We start from the raw sequence: 17,727 nt of genomic DNA, 5'->3' as shown, positions 1-17,727 counted from the left end.
GGTACTACTAATTTTTTGTTTTTAGAATTTGATACTCTTTTAAATTCAATTTTAACATGGTCACTAGAGATGGATGACAATTTTGCTTGCTTTAATAACTGCTTAAAAGAGCATTCCACAGCATAGTTAAACATTTCAGTGCCTGATGATTATGGAAGAGAAAGGACTGTAAATTGGTAAGGAACCAGATTCATATGCACTTGGAATTATAAACACAAAGATTTAGCTGTGAACTGAATATGATGCAAGCTGTAGCATACAACAAAACCTACATTTCTTGAGCTAATACCATAAATAAATAAAGAAACTGTTACTACATTAGCTGGCCAGCATCATTTTCATATTCCGGGACTGATTAATGACCATCATGTACCTGAGGACTGAATTTCCTTTGTGTTTTTATGATAACTGCTTCGAAAATGCCATCAGTTCTGAAGTTAGGTGAGAACAATCTTGGATCAACAGGTCCAGGAAGACTAAAAGAAAGCGTAAAGGGTCCGGGAGGGCACATTTGCTGAAATTTCATCTTGAAAGCACGTGAACGCTTTCTTATGGTTCTTCCACCAGACAATGACCCTTGGATGTGAACCTTTCCATCTGATTCAATCTCACAACTAAATTCACCTGTTACAGCAAATACCATATTGAATCTTTGATAAGAAAAGAGTGAAAGAAAACTTTCAAGTGATGACTAAAGCAATATGGTATGAGATATTTAGAGAACAAAGGTATGCATTAGTTAACAGCACCAAACTTGTCTTAATTCTGAGCGCATTAAATTCAAAAAACCCGAGCATTGATTATGAAAAATAATAATTACCACCAAATATATCAAAGAGAACCAGGAAAGGAAAAAAGACGTACAAAAATCCCTGCGGACACCAGGAAGTGCAACTTGAAAAAAGTATGCAGCTTTGCTAATGCCTATATCTACAAGGCCAACTTGCGGTCCAGCCATCCCTCTTCTTGCAGTGCCAGTCAATACAATAGATTCATCTGAGATACAATCTTCCAATTTAGGAAGAGTTATAATGGGCATTGCGGCAGATCCATCCAGTTTAAAGGTTCTCTTAGAAGTGCTTTCTTCATTTTGTTGTTCTGACATAGAAGGATTAAAGGAAAATGGTTGAATTGGTATAGGGTGGCAGCGCAACCGCCTTCTTCTGTATTTCACACCAAACATTTCTGATGATCTTTCGTTTCTATTACAAATAGTTCCAGCAGTTTGCCTCTCACTTTTTGTAATGCAACTTGCCTCAGTTTCGTCTCCACCATTTTGGTCTCCGTGACGATAACTGAGACATTTCTTGCTATCAATTTTCAAATCATCAATACCAGATAAGAATCTGAACCTTTCTAGTTCCTCCTTCTTCATGTAGGATGTAACAGGGTCATCTATAAGCGCAATCCCCTTGACAATTTCATAGCTGTCTGAGTACCTTTTATGGTCATGAAGTTTCAAAGGGAAAAAACCTGTAAATTGCCTGTGGTCCTCCTGTGACCCTAAGCTTGGCAAATGCAGGCTGCCCTTTAGATACATATAGAACATATCTGGTTTCAAAACCAGGCTGTGATGGGCATTTCTGAGGAGATAATAATATAAACTTTCCAATTGAGAAGTACTGAGAAATGAAGTCCCCAGGTTGTTTGAAGTGTATGGTGGCGACCTTTTAGCTAATCTCCGAAGTGCGGAGCATCTTGGGTTATCAGTGTAGACATCAGGACCTAAGTAAGTGCCCACAATGAAGTTAAGTAAGAAATATTGATCACTGAATAATCCTTTGCCTAACCCTCTAAAAGGATTATTATTCCCCTCCTTCTCCATGGTTGAATTTATGATTATTTGACGGCTACAACACTCTCTGCACTTGGCTGCATGAGAAAGTGAATGAATTATGTGTCATGAGCTATTTTAAATGTTACATCAATGAATATGAACAAAAGCAGCATAATGACCAATGATGAATTTCTAGAACTTCAGTTTCTCACAATCTGAAAATATATGTAGATTCTACAGGAAATAAACAAATCTAGCATTAATAGAGAAAAGATACAAATTTGGCATGTTCCTTCTGATTTATGAAGCAGCTATGAACAGGACATTTTGCATCGTCAAACAAGGTGAATGCCTTTAACCTTTTGTTGAGCTACATGAAATCACAAATAAAATAATCTTTCTACTTTCAATAGGTTGACACGAGTGATTATGCTTCTTCATCCAAGTTCATAACAAATCAAATTAAACTAAGTCAAATTCATTACTGCATTTGCATCTACTAAGTATCAAGTTTTTGCTGAAAAAAAAAAAAAGAAAGAAAGAAAAATGAACTGCCATGTCTTTTGCTAAATGCAAACTCCACTGCCTGATTTATCCTTCCTGGTATGGCCCACTGGCCTCATTGTAGAGAATTACCCCACTCCCCTTCAGCTTAAGACCTCCATTCACCCACTTAGACTTGCCATTCCAAGTTCATATATCTTCCAACACTATTGAAGGATGAAAAATGCTTGAAAACACAGTAACCATTTTCGACCATTTGCTTTTAGCTTAAAGAACCAAAGAGATTGCAAAAGAAGAATCAGTAATGTGCTTCTGAATTCTGTAATCAAAATGAAATTACTGGTATTATATGAAAGCAAACCTGGAAACCGACAAAAATGGGAATCAAATAGAGAGAGAAGCAATTCTAAAACATAACATTACCGTTTTAGCACTGGATTTAAAAGGGTTGAGAGTGACCAAAATGTTGATTTTACAGTGATGCATTTTTACGATATAGCTCTCATTTTTAGGGTTTGGTTGGACGGAAAAAGGCCCAACTTGGGAATCTTTCGCTAATCAGCAAGAAATTCAAGCTCTGGCAGTGGCAGAATGGCAGTGGAAGCTCCTAAGTTTCCACCTGTCGATCGCTATTCACTAGTACAGTTGCTCTCTTTCACATTGGGCCCAGATATGTATATGTGGGCTGTATTGTAGAATGGGCCCAAATGATCTACACAAACACACTAATTAATTTTGCAGTATGCTATGACCACACAACGGCCCATCCCAACTATATTTTATTAATATCTGGTCGTGTTTTTTCCTAAATATGTGGAGATGGAACGACATGTCACCTGTAAAACGACATTGATTTGTTGTTTTTTTCCCCTAAATAATGAAGAAGCCAGTAATAAGCTGTGTTTTGAAATGGTTCAATTTGTCCAAAGACCTAAAAAGGAAAAGAATTTGTCAGTGAATTACGCTTCTTTGGTTATTAACATGCGAAGCAAAAGCAGTCTAGCAATTCAAGAAAGGTGCAAAATGAAGTTATGACTTGTGACTGAGATGTGATGTGATTCTCGAGGAAATGTAGATTGTAAATTCCGAGAGATCCCAGATTCCAATGTTTGATCCCAATTAGGCATCTCCAATCGAATCTTCGCGGGCTCCATTGTGAATTTATGATCGACCCGCCACTCTCCTTTGCTCTTTTTGTCTCTGCTCTCATGTTTCTTACAGCAGTGTCCAGCATAAATACAAAAAGACATCCTCTCTTGGCTTAGAAAACAACTCCATTTGGAGAAAATTCGAAACTTGCTCTCTGGTTAATTTATGTATTCTGGCTCAACTTTTCTTTTATTCTTCTTTGGTTTTTCGCAGTCAGCAATGTAATGCAAGAATTAGTTATGCCATATGGAAAATAATGATGATAATATAATTTGGAACGAGTGGCCTTGAAGAAGAAAAGAATAAACATAAGTATGCCAGATGGACGGTCAGGATTCTATCTTTAGAAAGTTCGAACTGTAATTTTTCTTTTGGTGGCATTTGGCAGACCGATCCTGGGATTGAAAAAGTTGGGGTTGGACCCGTCAAACCCAATCATTTCAAATGCTTGAGACTCAGATTGCTTTGTGCAGAGGGAACTCTCTGTCTTTCTTTCGATTCTTGAGTCTTGATTCTTGAATCTTGAGCTATAGATTAAGCCCATTTCTCGATATTAACGGTTTTCTTCTTATCTGTTGTTGTTTATTTTCTTTCCATGTCTACATGTCTCCCTTTGAAAAAGCAAAGAGCAGAACCCAAAGACTCAAAACCTACTTTACTGTTTATTCCATCTTTTTTCATGTCCCCCTCTGTTATATATACGAGCCTGACATTCCCTATCTGTTCCATTCATTCCCTACTCATCATTCCATTTGTAGCTTCTAGATCATTTGTCTTTATTAATTTCTTTCACTTTACTGCTCCCGTCTCAATCATCATCATCACCATCATCATCTGCAGATCATCCTTCTCATCTTCTCCAATCAGACTTCTTCATGGAGGTAGGTAGTTCTTTATTTGCTGCGGTATCTTATAAGCCTCGGTCACTTTCTTTATCTTAATTATATAAGAAGTAATATTAATGCATGGAATGTCATTTTGCAGAGCGTTGAATTGAAGGTTGAGATGGTTGGTATACATGAGAAAAGACTCAGGAAATCTCTGTCAAAATTAAAAGGTCAGTTGGAGATGATCATATAATATATATGTACATGCATAAATTAGTTAATCAGTATTGATCTGATGCTTAAAATGTTGATGTTTTTGACAGGAATAGAGAAAGTGGAAGTGGATGCTAATAGCCAGAAGGTGGTGGTTACAGGATATGCACATAGGAATAAAATTCTTAAAGCCGTAAGAAGAGGTGGTCTGAAAGCTGATTTCTGGTCTGCACAAAATGAGCTTCTCAATGCCTATACCAGCAGTGCAACCTATGGAAGCTTGAGATTCAACAACTTCAATTTCTTTTAATACTGTTTTTTTTTTTTTTTTTTTTTCCAAAGACAAAAAAAGAAAAAATTGTTCTCCCGATGTGAAGGAGATGGTATACCGAGGCTGTGCTTTGTGTTTTTTTCCATATTTAATTTTTTGATTTCTTTCTGGTTTTCTTTCTTCTTTTTGCTTTTTCAAAGGAACTGTCTCATGTTCAATGATGATACATGCATAGAGTAAAATGGAAGAGTTCTAAATTTTGCAGATTTCTTCTTTTTCTTTTATTGTCATTGTTTTGTAACATCAATTAGCGTAAAGGAAAGAAGATCAAGTTTTGGTTAAAGAAAAAAAATATATATCAAGATTTTCTAAGAGCTATATATATATATTCATTATCATATCGTGTGAAAATAAAAGCAATCCCATTTCCAAATTGTCTGTTATTTGTTGAATGGTTTTGAGTTTTGACAGTAATGTAATGACAATGCAAAACATATATTATTTTAAAAGAATTGCAAAATATAAAACTGACACTACCTTACCTTATTTGACCAGAAATGTCTTTAAAAATTATCAATGTTGGTTGGGATATATTTTAAGGGTCTTTGTTAAAGTTTCGGATATTAAAATTATCATATTAGGAAAGTCGCATTTCGAGACGGATTTAATCAGAAACCCAATAGATTTTCGGATACACATGGTTATAAAAAAAAAAAAAAAGAAGAGAGAAATCAAAGTTAATACAATATTGATTAGATTTTCTAAAAAAATAATCAATTATTTAAATGTTAAATAGAATTAAAATTAATACTCATTCCCAATAAAGAAAAAATAATAACAGTAGGTGTGCATACGTATGGCTTGACCTTTCTGTAGAAAATAGAGTCCATCTGACAACTGCCGGCACGTCACGGACTTGGATCACAAACATCACACTCTCCTTAAGATCGCTTCCATTAAGATTCGAAAACCAGAGTAAAAATGCACTTGAGCGAGAATGAAGGGATAGAAGACAACACCTTCGTCGTCACCGGTGGTCAGGGTTTCCTCGGCTCGGCACTCTGTCTGGATCTGGTGCGAAGAGGTGCTCGCCAGGTTCGAGCCTTTGACCTTCGATCGACTTCTCCCTGGTCTCAACAACTCACTACTCGTGGAGTTGACTGCATTCAAGGTCTCTTCTTTTCTTTCTTTGATTAATTTATTCACACATCTAATCTTCTTTTGTTAAATTATTTTTCTTTTTAGTTAATGTATCCATAAAATTGATCGGTTTGTATTCAAATTTGGTAGCTTTTCTCTCTGTTTGTAATTGTAATTGTGTATTGCTGAGTTTCTAAGTTATGTTCAGTGACAATACAGGGGATCTTACCTGCAAAAAAGATGTTGAAAAAGCTGTACGCGGTGCCAATTGTGTGTTTCACCTTGCTTCGTATGGCATGTCGGGGAAAGAAATGCTCCAATTTGGTCGTGTTGATGAGGTGAATATCAATGGAACCTGCCATGTTTTGGAAGCTTGCATTGAATTTGGGATCAAAAGGCTTGTTTATGTCAGCACATATAATGTTGTCTTTGGCGGAAAGGAGATTGTGAATGGCAATGAAACCTTATCTTACTTCCCTACTGATGACCATGTTGATCCATATGGCCGGAGCAAATCAATTGCTGAACAGTTGGTTCTAAAGTACAATGGCCGTCCTCTGAAGTAAGTTGCCTTATTTATGAGAATTCCAGGATTTATAGTTTATCATTCAGTTGTTGTGTTTTATTTATATTTTTACTCTCTCATTTGTTTGCTCACCCCCTTGATAATTTAAATTATTGGTTAAAGATCAAAACCTGGATTTTTATTATTATTATTATTATTATTTTGGAAATAGCAAAGGAATCATCTTTGTGTTTTGTACAGGAAGAACAGTGGAGAACGTCTTTATACATGTGCTATTCGTCCAGCTGCTATCTATGGGCCAGGTGAAGAGAGACACTTTCCGAGGATTGTATCCTTCGCAAAGTTGGGTATGCTGCCTTTCAGAATTGGTGGTTCAGATGTGAAAACAGACTGGGTTTACTTGGATAACCTTGTCCTTGCACTGATATTGGCAAGCATGGGACTTTTGGATGACATTCATGTGAATGGAGGACGTCCAGTGGCTGCTGGGCAGCCATACTTTATATCTGATGGTAAAGATATACTTTGAACTAATCTTAGCAATGTCTGAAATTGAAGTGTTAACCATGAATTGATTTATCCTTGGGACTTTTTAATCGTAATATATTGGGTACGTAAGAGACCAACTTCACTGAACTGCTATATGAGTTTTATAGGATAATTAGAATGGTGATTTAAATGAGGGAAGAGGAAATGACTTTCTTCTTTCACAGGATCTCCAATCAACACTTTTGAATTCCTACAACCCCTTCTCAGAAGCCTGGATTATGATCTACCAAAGGCTTCTATATCAGTCCCTCGTGCTCTTATTCTAGCAAGGATTTTCTGGGGTATCTATACACTCTTGTATCCATGGTTGAATCGATGGTGGCTTCCTCAGCCATTTATTCTTCCTGCTGAAGTATACAAGGTACATCTGAAAGTCCCATATTCATGTAGAGTTGCTCCAAAATCAAGTCAAACAGGCCATAAAATGCAAAGAAATATCTTGTGATTGTGTTCCATAAAAAAAAGGGTTTTCTTTTAAAATTTTCATAGGACATCAGTCTTTTCTATAGGTCAGAGGATTTGATTGAGAGATTCATTTGTCAATTTCTAATGTTGTAGGCTATCATATTTGCTGAATCCAGTATATTTGACAGGTAGGAGTGACCCACTATTTTTCATATCTCAAAGCTAAGCAGGAGCTTGGCTATGTTCCAATTGTGTCTCCTCGGGAAGGCATGGCTGCAACTATCACTTATTGGCAGGAAAGGAAAAGGAAAACTTTGGATGGACCTACCTTATATGCTTGGTTGTTCTGTATGATTGGAATGGGTACATTATTCTGTGCTGCTTACCTACCAGATATAGGGCCAGTGCCGCTCTTCAGAGCCGTCAGTCTGTTCTTCATGCGGTCAATGTGGGTGATAAGGTCAGTATTTCTTCTTGCTTCAGCAGCACATATTGGTGAGGCCATATATGCATGGCACCTAGCGAAAAGGGCGGATCCAAGTAATGCAAGAGGATGGTTTTGGCAGACTTTTGCTCTTGGGATGTTTTCTTTGCGTTTTCTTTTGAAGAGAGCCAAGAAGTAAAATCCTAGCATTCTCCGAGTTATCCTATTTTATATGTAACATTGTAAAATACTTATGTTGTCCCCTTTCTCTCAAATAATGGAAAAGCAGGTAGGAACTAGTCCTTTTTTAATGTGACGTTGACATAGTTCCATAGAAATGAGACAACCAGCAAATTTCGGAATTTCTATATATGCTTCCTGCTAAATTAACTGAACAGCAAACAAATGCAGTTGCCAGTTGTGACTATTACTGCTGTCCTGACGATGCAGTGCACTTCTGTGTTTAACAATGCAATGAAAGGTGAAAATTTACATATCATACAGACAATCAATGAAGATTCAAGTGAGGAAAACCTCAAAAATATATGGGCACCTCACTTGCAACGCCTGAAAGGTGAAAATTCACACATCATGTAGACAATGAATGAAGAATCAAGTGAGGAAAACCTCAAAAAATATATAGGCACCTCACTGGTGACGCCTGAAAGGTGAAAATTCACACATCATACAGACAATCAATGAAGAATCAAGTGAGGAAAACCTCAAAAAATATATAGGCACCTCGCTTGTAACCCCTTGATGGTTAGATGATCAAGGAATAGTTCCATTATGCATGGGAAGCAACAACAACAACAGCAAGAAGCAGCAACTACAAGATAAGCCAATATATTTCAAGTTACTTGTCTGCCTCTGATACCTATAACCATAAAGCATTCTTCTAACTTAACAAATCTTCAAAATGGAAGTCCCACTAGTCACTGTTCTAATTGACAATTTCTAGCAAGTATAACTGTCAAACTAGAAAGCAATCCACAGTCTTTATTTTAACTAACTTACAGAAGGCTTAAATTACGGCTGCAACTCCTTGAGGCCTAGAGTATAACACAACATCAGATTAGTCAAGACTCAGGTCGCACACGGTTTCACTTCCAGGGCATGCTTGAAATGCCTTGAGGATGGTTGTTATTGCAGGCTCCAGTACTCTGGTTAAGTGGACTGCCATGCCCACCTGAGGATTCACTTAAAGTCCCACGCGACGGTGGGCTGTTTGGTCCAGTTGTACCTACAGCTGGAGTGAGCCCACTAATTGCAGACAAGGATTCAATTTGGTTTGCTGACTTTGATTCCTTTTGATCATCTGAAAGGAAGCTTGCCACAACTACCTGCAAAGCAACAGAAAGCATAATATCATTACCTTTGACATAAGATATATTAGCAGATTCCATGACCAAAAATATACAAAGCAGCCATGAGCTCTTCATTGCTAGTAAAAGCGTTCATGCTTAATTGTTACCAAAAAATAAGTGTTCATGCTTAACTAGATAGCCACCTCAGACCAGATATCTAAACATTAACATCAACATGTGAAAAGATTATGCCATTCTCACGGCCAAGTCAAAATCAAAAAAGATTAGAAAGTTAGAACTTTGGCCAGATTACACCCTAAATGTTAAGGTGACATCTGCATCACGAATTTTGTACCATTCCATAAGTATATTAGTAGTATACCTCTTTAGATCACTTAATCAGGAGATCATGAACAATGGCAATACCATTTCATATTGGCATAACAGATGATTCAGATTCCTTACCTATTACTGAAACATCATATCCTAATATTAATAAAATACTAATTATACGAGTCATAAGGCTTACACGAGAGAGAGAGAGAGAGAGAGAGAGAGAACCCCTCTGTTCGTTATTGAAGGGTGAGATTACTGAGTTGGATTTAATTCCTAAATAAAAGAAGTTCCATATTTCAGAGTGAACATCGAAAAAAAAAAAGATACAGCAGAGGGATTTATGATAACTATGCTTTCAGCAAGTATTAATAACTCACAAGCTGAGCAAAATGAAATTGACAAAGCCAAGATGTGATTGTGCATAAGAAAATACAGATTTTGCTAGGGCAAAATGCAACTGAGTTTTCCAAAAACAACTGTAGAACTCCAATTATAACAGAACAACAAATTCACCTGAACAGGAGATAAAGCCGTTAGAAGACCAGCTACGCCACCACCAATTACCCGACCATCTGGACCAGATAAAGACACACTTAATCCCCCAGTCCTGCTCCTTTGACCCCCATTTTCTGATGGCATAAATGAACCAGACAGTGAGAGAATTTCAAATCTTCCCTGCAACAAGAAAAATTGCCTCTTAAACCTGAATTAGAGAAGCTCTACAGATCTGCTCAGAGAGAGAGAGAGAGAGAGAGAGAGAGAGAGCTGTGCAGATAAATTTTCAGTTGAAAACAAGTTTACGAAGTAAGACATATAATGCTATGAGTCATAAAAAAATGAATCACATAAAAGCAGCTTTTGTTTTTGGGCAGTGAAATACCTGCAGAAGTTTTAGTCTAATTTTAGATAAAAACCGAATACTGTGTTCGATGCAATAACTTCGCTTAATAATTCAACTTTTTGCGACCATATTCAACATCTAATAAAGCTTAAGAAAATTTCAGAATTGTTCTACGGACACCCACTCCAGCCCTACACTAAATATAAATCCACATTTACACCCTTTATTAATGCTAATCCAGCTCTAGCATTGTGTTATCTAACTATTAGACACTGAGACCCAGGTATCATAAGAATTTTAACAAGGTCAAGAGGTGAATATTGGCTCTTGGAAAAAAAGAATACGTATATATATCTTTCCCAGCAAGGATTAGAAAGCAAAATGCAAGTCCTATAAATAACTTTTTAACAAATTTTATGTTAGTGAGCTTTTATACTCAAATTTGCCAATCCCTTTATTTTCTTCAAAAATAAGTTTCTTTATATTTGGAATCTGGAACTTTATCATATGAAAGTAAGAAATGTTAAACTCGGAATGAAAAACCGGCCTAATCATTCAATTATTTGTTACAGAGTCTAAATTAGAGACTTTGTGATGATAAATTAGTTACGTGTCCAAAGTCCACTAAGCAATTGGCTATGCATTTGTCTAACAGCATCAACAGATGGGCCAAATAAAAGTATGCTCCATAATTGTTTCCAAGATACACATGACTGATGATTTTAAGTACGGGGTTGCTACAGCGAACCTTTTTGTCCTTTTGTTCTAAAAAAGCAACAACTTTGTTAAAGAAAAGACAGGGCACCATATATTCTGATAAAACAAAACTGCAATAAACAGGAAACCTACCTATAGAAGTGAATCCATAACTATAACCTTTTAATAAGCTAGTGGAGAATTCTTCGCTCTTCAGAAATGTATCTTCAGCAGCTAATAAATGGGACAATTCTAGCTTGCAGATGCAGATGAGTTATTAGACTATTAATCTTTTCCCATTCAAATTTCATGGTTTCAGTCACTCCCAACTGTTTTACAATTTCAAAAGCTAAAAGTGTGGAGACGTCATTGAGTTACAGTGTCACCTTTCTATAATGGCTTAACGAAATTCGTTGTTCAATTTTCTATATGCGTGTATGTATAAAGTTTGGTTAATTAAATTCGAAGTCACATATAATACGACAAACCTCATAAGTTACAGTTCCACCAGACGTGGACGGTTGGCGAAGAGTCACATTGGATATGGCACCATTTGCTGACAGGATACAAACAGCCCTTGGACCATGCCGAGAAAATGACATTATTTTGGTTGATACATCCTAAAAAACAAATAAAAGAATACATCAACTCTTGATAAACAGAACGGTTCAATAACCAAGCAATGTAAGGATAGAACACAATAAAAACACTAGAATAATTTAGGAGCGACAGTCACATCCTTGTCTTCCAAAACATGGAGCTAAAAGAATGAGAGAATGATTAGTAACGCAGTATTTATTCTCATTTACTAAAAGTGTCTTTCCCTCTAGAGCAATTTGATTCCCGTATTCGTGGTCAGGCTGCTATGCCATATGACACAATTAATGAAGGTAGTACAAATACCTACCAAAAAGTTTTTTCTAATTAGCATACCGTTATACTTTCTATAACTGGCCAATCAATATACGTTATTACTTTCAGTTCACATTGATCAATCAAGACCAATGCAATAACCAAATATAGTAAGTTTTGCAACTGACATGTTAAGTCTACGTAAAAATATTGCATGTTAGGAATAAAGACACACTATCAACGTAAAAATATTGCACGTTAGGAATAAAGACACTATCAAGAATGATGCAACCATTTCAGAGGCAGACCACCTCCAAGACTTGTATCAGCAAAATATGGGGAATAATGATTGAATATGACATGAGTAAATATCAATTTACATTTTTGTAGCATTAGGATTTACGAGAAAGTTTAGCATACACTAAATATATCTAATGAAAATGTAGCAATCCACCATAAAATAGAGGAAAAGGATCCATCTATCAAAACCTAACTAGATTGATTTTGAGGCTAAGTTATGACTTATAATAACTCAATTGCACCATTTTTTTTCGAGCATTACTTAAAGTAAAATTACAGAGGACAACTATACTTATACAAAACCTAACTAGATTGATTTTTAGGCTAAGTTATGACTTATAATAACTCAATTGCACCATTTTTTTTCGAGCATTACTTAAAGTAAAATTACAGACGACAACTATACTTGTACAAACTAAGAATAAACACAATTTGAGTTTAAGGGGCAGTTTTAGATGTTATTAAGCGTGCAACAGCTAATGAATGCATTTAATGACCATGATGTTCGCCTTGAATTCTAAAGTGTTCTAGGAGTATTAAGTATCAAGTAACAATGCATGATATCAAAGAGATTATCAATGCATTAATGTACGCATTGTTACTTCTAATTTTCACATTAGCCTAATTTAGTTGTGTCAAATAAGGATACCTGGACATTAACGTGATATATTAACATTTCAAATTAGTTTAAAAAAATCCTATGCAATTAACGAAATTGGTGAATAGGATCTTTAATACAGCACGTGTCCATGCGCAGACTTGCGCTCCAGTTCAAGTAACATAGAGCACATGAATGTAGGAAATACGACAGCCTAATATAAGAATCTTTAGAATGTGAACCTAGACACCTATAGCATAATATGACAATGATCAACCAATAAAGATGCGTCCCTATAACAAAGTCAGTTTGTATGGCGTATTATGAAGGTATACCAGTTTGTATAGCACAATTTCTAACAAAGTCACTACTTGGCAAGAACAACTTCCATGAATGCTTCGTTGAAAACTTTGCCCTAATATGAGACAGTAACAGTGAAAATATCTAATTTCAATCAACAATTAATTTTTCGTTAAAAAGGAATATGAACCACAGAACTACTTATACAGGACAATTAGACAACTTTCAGAGTTAGTTTGTTTCATTAACTATGATCTAAACTGCAATCTATCATCCTTCAAGGAAAACTGCATAAACACAAACTAACTGTTCCTCGATTTAACTATGATCTGAACCGCAACCTATCTCTCTTCAGTAGCCCATATAATAAACCAATTTAATGTATTGGTGACTTTTAAAACTTCAAATTATGAGTTAAGATAGCTTAACAATTCATTTTGTGTATACGCATCTCAACAGTTGTTTTCTCATTGTCTTAGCTTAGTTTAGTAGCAGATAAGAAGGCAATATATCATTGCTAATTTGCACATGCTTACATTGGATAATCTGTTGCTTACGTCATATATAGGAAATAATGTCTAATAAAGAAATGATTCTTGCATTATATGTCCCATGAGTTTTTAAAGTTATAATAAGTAGACAACAGAAAAACCCATGCACATGGTAAATGAGGAGCTTTTGGTGATTCCACTTTCCATAAGAAATGATTCTTGTATTATGTGCTGCATGAATTTGTAAATAATGAGTAGACAATAGAAAACCCACACCTATGGTAAATGAAGGAGCTTTTGATAATTCGACTTTCCACAGTCAACGATGAACATGCTTCAGTTATTAATATAACCCTAATGAAATATTTAATTTGAATAAATACCTCCATTAAATTTGTGCCCATGTAGCATAATTAAAAAAAAAAAAAAAAGTTATGGAATAGTTCATTTCCAACAACTAAAATTTGCCTGCAAAAATCAGAAAAGGCAAAAATTAAAAACTTAAAATATTAGGCCAAGCAGAAACCTCTCCAGCTTTCACAGTGATTACATGTGGTGCAAATCCAAACCCAGCTGATCCTGTGAACAGAATACTCTGTGAGTAAATTATAGTCAGGGGAAAATCAATCCAAGCATAGAGATGACATGAAAACCCAAAGGTCTAAAATGCATAAAACAAGCCCAAGAGATCACTTATGTACCAGACAAAAACTGAACAAATGAAAAGAACTTTCTTTCTCTAATGAACAAAACGAAAATGACTGAATGTTCTCTGGTTTAAATTTCAAACAATATTTAAATTTTTTTCATTAAAATTAGATTTCAAGCAAAATAATTAATATATATACCAAATGGAACAAAAAATTACAAGAGGCTTTCAGAACCAAGTGGCAACAATTTGTAACAAGTGAAATTCATTGTTCTGATTACCAATATAAAATGTATGGGAAGTTCATTCCTTGAAGAATTGACTTTTACCCAAGGGAAGAAAAAGGAATAAACAGCATATAAACGTTGACGAGAAAACAATATATTGCTAGATTATAGTAAGAAAAAGAGATGCCCAGTACAGATAATAAGTAAGGGCAGATAGGTAATTGTGGACCACAAGAATCTCAAGTCAGAAGCAACAGACCTCAAGTTCCATTCCAGCATAACCCACATCGCTTTCCTTTTTCTTTTTTTCCTTTTCTTTTTCTTTTTTTGCAGAGTTTGACGCCCTTTACTTACACTAAATACCCCCCATTATTATATCAGCAACAACCATCAGAATCCAAAAGGTCCCAAAACTAGCACACTAAGTAATAAAGCCCTCAAGACCTACAAAAAAATACTATATGACTATACAAGTAAAAACTAAACAACGAAACCAGGAGAACAGGTCAAAACCTCGAAATCCACTGTTGCCCCCAACAACGTAAAAACATTCCAATCCCACCACGTGCCAGAGACAAATAATAATAATAATAATAATAATGCAAAAGATCAAAATCAAGAACAGGATCAAATAACATCAAAACCCTTTTAGATTTAAAAGTGCTACATAGACTTGAGAATAAAAGAGAAACATCACCCAGAGCTTCAAGTTGCTGCTTCTTGCTAGAACCAGCGGGTCTGCCTCTCGATTTCTTGATTCCGGTTGGCGAAATTGATCCTCCTGGTGGAAGAGGAGAAGTAACAGCAGGAGCGGAAGTAGCAGCAGCAGGTGGTGGTGGTGGAGGAGAAGAAATACCACTCCCACTTGGTTGATTTACATTGCCAGATTGCGTTGCAGGTGCAAGAGCCAATGACATAGAGCCATCTGGCCCATACTTCCTCGGTCTTCCCCTCTTCCTCTTCATGGTGTCACCGCCGCTTCCCATGCTTATATTAATTCCATGAGGAGAAATGGGGGGTCCACCAGCTGACACTTCTATACCACCACCTCCGGCGGCGGTGGAGGAGGGTTGGTAGGAAGGTGAGGTGGCGGCAGTAATGGGTTTGTAGGTAGCCGTTCCGTCAGCAGTGAAAGTTAAACGCATATTCTGTACGACCGGTTGTAGCGTTATCGGAAAGGGCTCCCTGGTAATGCTTGTCATCACTCCAGTTTCTGATCCTGACATCGCTGCTCCTTTTGCCGCTCTGCAATTTGGATAAAAATTTTGAAAATGAGACTTACACTTCGAGATCATTACAAAGACCAATCTTACACAGAAATGAAATCTAACAGAATCTGAAATCGTCAAAAAGGTATGATTTTCCACTGCAACTAAGACTTGAAAGACCAAAGTCCAAACAAGTCTCAGTCAGTTAGAAAACACTAGGTAAGAAGAGATCTTCCATTTTTTCAACAAATAAAATTACTTTTCAAATTTTACTAAACCCTAACCCGCAAACATAAAACTTTCCCCTTAAATCTCGGGGATAAATTAACTGGTAAACGCAAAATCAAACCCTAATGACTGCAAAATTGGAAGGGCAAAAATAAAAACCATGCACCCGAATTTTCTCAAAAATTTACACAATCGCTACAGAATTTTAGTTAAAATTGAAAACGAAAACAAAAATCTGTATAAACAGGAAGAAAAAGTTTCCAACATAAATTTCTTTTTTTTCCTAAATTAAAACCCAAAAAAAAAAAAAGAAAAATACTGTGCAAAAAAAAAAAAAAAAAAAAGATAAACTTGCCTATAACTTGTAAAATATATATATATATATATATATATATATATATAAAAAAAAAAAAGCAGAGATCGAAAATTAGAAGAAGAAGAGAAGAGCTCCAAAGGGTATTTTTCTTCTGAAAATATTAAGATATATATTTTAATATTTAAAAATATTTTTATTGGGTTTTCCTTTTTCTTGCCTTCTCACTTACAGGGTTGTCTTTATTAAAAAAAGCAGAGGTAAAAGCAGTCTTATTTTGCTTTCGTACAAAATATATATAATAATTGTTTAATTTGCATTTACTCTACGCCTTCATTACTCTCTTTCTTTTCGTTAAAAAACGCTTATTCTTACTCGCTCGAGTAAGAATTAAGTATACTCGTCCTGTCTCAACAACGCGTACCCCTAAATTTCAAAAAGACATTCAAATCCTACGTGTGGAAACAGTAAGGCGAGTATTCATTAATTTTACTCGCACAAAAGTATGAGTCAGATCCATGTCATTTTTGTATTCTGCTCTTGTTGTTTTCTATTTTCTTTTCTGGCACTTTTAAATTTATCAAATCTGATTTTGTAAAAAATGACAATTATGATTAACTGCCGTTTGTACAGTTGATTGAAGATTATTCTAATTTGTTTTTCTTTTTTTTTTTTTTTAATGGTCTGAAAAGATTGAAATATATTAGCATCATCTCTATTGAAAGTTATATTAAAATCTAAAAAAATAATATTTTGATCTAAGCATAAATATATATATATATGCGAATTAAAAAAATAAAAAAAAAGAATTTTCTGTTTTAATACAATAATATGTATTTATGTTTTGAGGGTTGGTAGAGGGTAGTTGGTCCATAAGACACAATTAAGGTAAAATTGTGGATTTGGTCTAATAAACAGGGCCACCTTGCATATTTTTGTCCTTATCTTTTTTGCCAAATAAATAATTAATTAAATACCAAAAATAACAACTAAGAAGGATTCATTTATTTTCCTACAACAACTCATTTTCCAAAACAAAATATCTAATTAAGGGAAGTAGTTCATAATCCTAAATTTATAAAGCTACAAAAATATTAAAATTTATAAAAATTAATATAATTTTTCTTTATTGAATCTAAAATACATGTTAATGCTTGATGTAAAGGTTTATAATTGAGATAACCACCGTATATATTGTTGGATTGATGAATACATATTTTTTTTTAAGGAAATGAGTGTATATTTATTTTTTTTTTCTTTAAAAATTATTTTTAATTCACTAAACAAATCATTTTCATTTTATTTCTCATTTAATAAAAAAAATATTTTATTGCCAATAAGACGTAGTTTGATTGGTACTTCTACCTTTTGTAGAAAATATAACAAATAAGAGGTCTTGGTTCGAGTCATTTCTACCACAAAAATTTGAATATGATTCAAAGAAAATAAGTCCATTGGGCCTCTATGTATAAAGAAATTTTTTTTTTTGAATAATTGAATGTTATTTAAAAGGAAAAGCTGTCCTGGGTAGCTCACAAGTCCATCGGGCCTTCCATGTATCAAAAATATATATATTTTTTTGAATAATTTTTTTTA

General features: G+C 35.0%; 4 protein-coding genes across 15 annotated transcripts; 2 read left to right on the top strand and 2 right to left on the bottom strand.

The window, feature by feature from the left end:
* Positions 1-169: 169 nt before the first annotated feature.
* Positions 170-2,897, bottom strand: LOC105635179 (HSP20-like chaperones superfamily protein). Of its 5 annotated transcripts, none has more exons than XM_020679714.3 (4): positions 2,705-2,897; positions 2,330-2,600; positions 865-1,872; positions 170-624 (listed from the first exon to the last, which is right to left on the bottom strand). In XM_020679714.3, exons 3-4 carry the CDS (start codon positions 1,823-1,825, stop codon positions 356-358), a joined length of 1,230 nt encoding a protein of 409 aa, XP_020535373.1. In that variant the 5' UTR covers positions 1,826-1,872; positions 2,330-2,600; positions 2,705-2,897; the 3' UTR covers positions 170-355. The 5 variants fall into 5 exon arrangements, with proteins under 5 accessions (XP_020535373.1, XP_020535374.1, XP_012073583.1 ...); XM_020679715.3 differs by having other exon boundaries at positions 2,333-2,600; XM_012218193.4 differs by having other exon boundaries at positions 2,414-2,600.
* Positions 2,898-4,081: 1,184 nt separating this feature from the next.
* Positions 4,082-5,007, top strand: LOC105635178 (heavy metal-associated isoprenylated plant protein 28). The gene is made up of 3 exons (XM_012218191.4): positions 4,082-4,311; positions 4,415-4,487; positions 4,581-5,007. Exons 1-3 carry the CDS (start codon positions 4,306-4,308, stop codon positions 4,778-4,780), a joined length of 279 nt encoding a protein of 92 aa, XP_012073581.1. The 5' UTR covers positions 4,082-4,305; the 3' UTR covers positions 4,781-5,007.
* Positions 5,008-5,599: 592 nt separating this feature from the next.
* Positions 5,600-8,096, top strand: LOC105635177 (NAD(P)-binding Rossmann-fold superfamily protein). 2 transcript variants are annotated; one of them, XM_012218189.4, is made up of 5 exons: positions 5,600-5,912; positions 6,101-6,443; positions 6,648-6,919; positions 7,121-7,317; positions 7,550-8,096. In XM_012218189.4, exons 1-5 carry the CDS (start codon positions 5,723-5,725, stop codon positions 7,982-7,984), a joined length of 1,437 nt encoding a protein of 478 aa, XP_012073579.1. In that variant the 5' UTR covers positions 5,600-5,722; the 3' UTR covers positions 7,985-8,096. The 2 variants fall into 2 exon arrangements, with proteins under 2 accessions (XP_012073579.1, XP_012073580.1); XM_012218190.4 differs by having other exon boundaries at positions 5,772-5,912; positions 6,090-6,443.
* A 435-nt stretch (positions 8,097-8,531) lies between these two features.
* On the bottom strand, positions 8,532-16,382 carry LOC105635176 (AT hook motif DNA-binding family protein). 7 transcript variants are annotated; one of them, XM_089725703.1, is made up of 6 exons: positions 16,364-16,382; positions 15,080-15,627; positions 14,033-14,085; positions 11,454-11,585; positions 9,942-10,103; positions 8,532-9,128 (listed from the first exon to the last, which is right to left on the bottom strand). In XM_089725703.1, exons 2-6 carry the CDS (start codon positions 15,606-15,608, stop codon positions 8,889-8,891), a joined length of 1,116 nt encoding a protein of 371 aa, XP_089581829.1. In that variant the 5' UTR covers positions 15,609-15,627; positions 16,364-16,382; the 3' UTR covers positions 8,532-8,888. The 7 variants fall into 7 exon arrangements, with proteins under 7 accessions (XP_089581829.1, XP_089581828.1, XP_089581830.1 ...); XM_089725702.1 differs by lacking the exon at positions 16,364-16,382 and adding an exon at positions 16,174-16,310; XM_089725704.1 differs by lacking the exon at positions 16,364-16,382 and adding an exon at positions 15,985-16,029.
* Positions 16,383-17,727: the final 1,345 nt, after the last annotated feature.

This window comes from Jatropha curcas, chromosome 9 (assembly GCF_041381405.1).
Source record: "Jatropha curcas cultivar XTBG-Jc1 chromosome 9, XTBG_Jcur_1.0, whole genome shotgun sequence".
Taxonomy (NCBI): domain Eukaryota; kingdom Viridiplantae; phylum Streptophyta; class Magnoliopsida; order Malpighiales; family Euphorbiaceae; genus Jatropha; species Jatropha curcas.
Note: the sequence above shows the minus strand (reverse complement) of the source record. Positions and strands in the feature narration are given on the sequence as shown.

Excerpts from the sequence above, each read along its gene's own strand:
- LOC105635176 (XM_020679735.3), bottom strand. The coding sequence starts at position 15,677 with ATGATCTCGAAGTGTAAGTCTCATTTTCAAAATTTTTATCCAAATTGC. Across the intron at positions 11,586-14,032 it reads TCACTGTGAAAGCTGGAGAG|GATGTATCAACCAAAATAAT; the intron begins GTTTCTGCTTGG and ends TTTGTTTTTTAG. Across the intron at positions 10,104-11,453 it reads GTGGAACTGTAACTTATGAG|GGAAGATTTGAAATTCTCTC; the intron begins GTTTGTCGTATT and ends TTCTTGTTGCAG.
- LOC105635178 (XM_012218191.4), top strand. Across the intron at positions 4,488-4,580 it reads ATCTCTGTCAAAATTAAAAG|GAATAGAGAAAGTGGAAGTG; the intron begins GTCAGTTGGAGA and ends TGTTTTTGACAG.
- LOC105635177 (XM_012218189.4), top strand. The coding sequence starts at position 5,723 with ATGCACTTGAGCGAGAATGAAGGGATAGAAGACAACACCTTCGTCGTC. Across the intron at positions 6,920-7,120 it reads GCCATACTTTATATCTGATG|GATCTCCAATCAACACTTTT; the intron begins GTAAAGATATAC and ends CTTCTTTCACAG. Across the intron at positions 7,318-7,549 it reads TTCCTGCTGAAGTATACAAG|GTAGGAGTGACCCACTATTT; the intron begins GTACATCTGAAA and ends TATATTTGACAG.
- LOC105635179 (XM_020679713.3), bottom strand. The coding sequence starts at position 1,825 with ATGGAGAAGGAGGGGAATAATAATCCTTTTAGAGGGTTAGGCAAAGGA. Across the intron at positions 625-864 it reads TGGTGTCCGCAGGGATTTTT|GTGAATTTAGTTGTGAGATT; the intron begins GTACGTCTTTTT and ends TTGCTGTAACAG.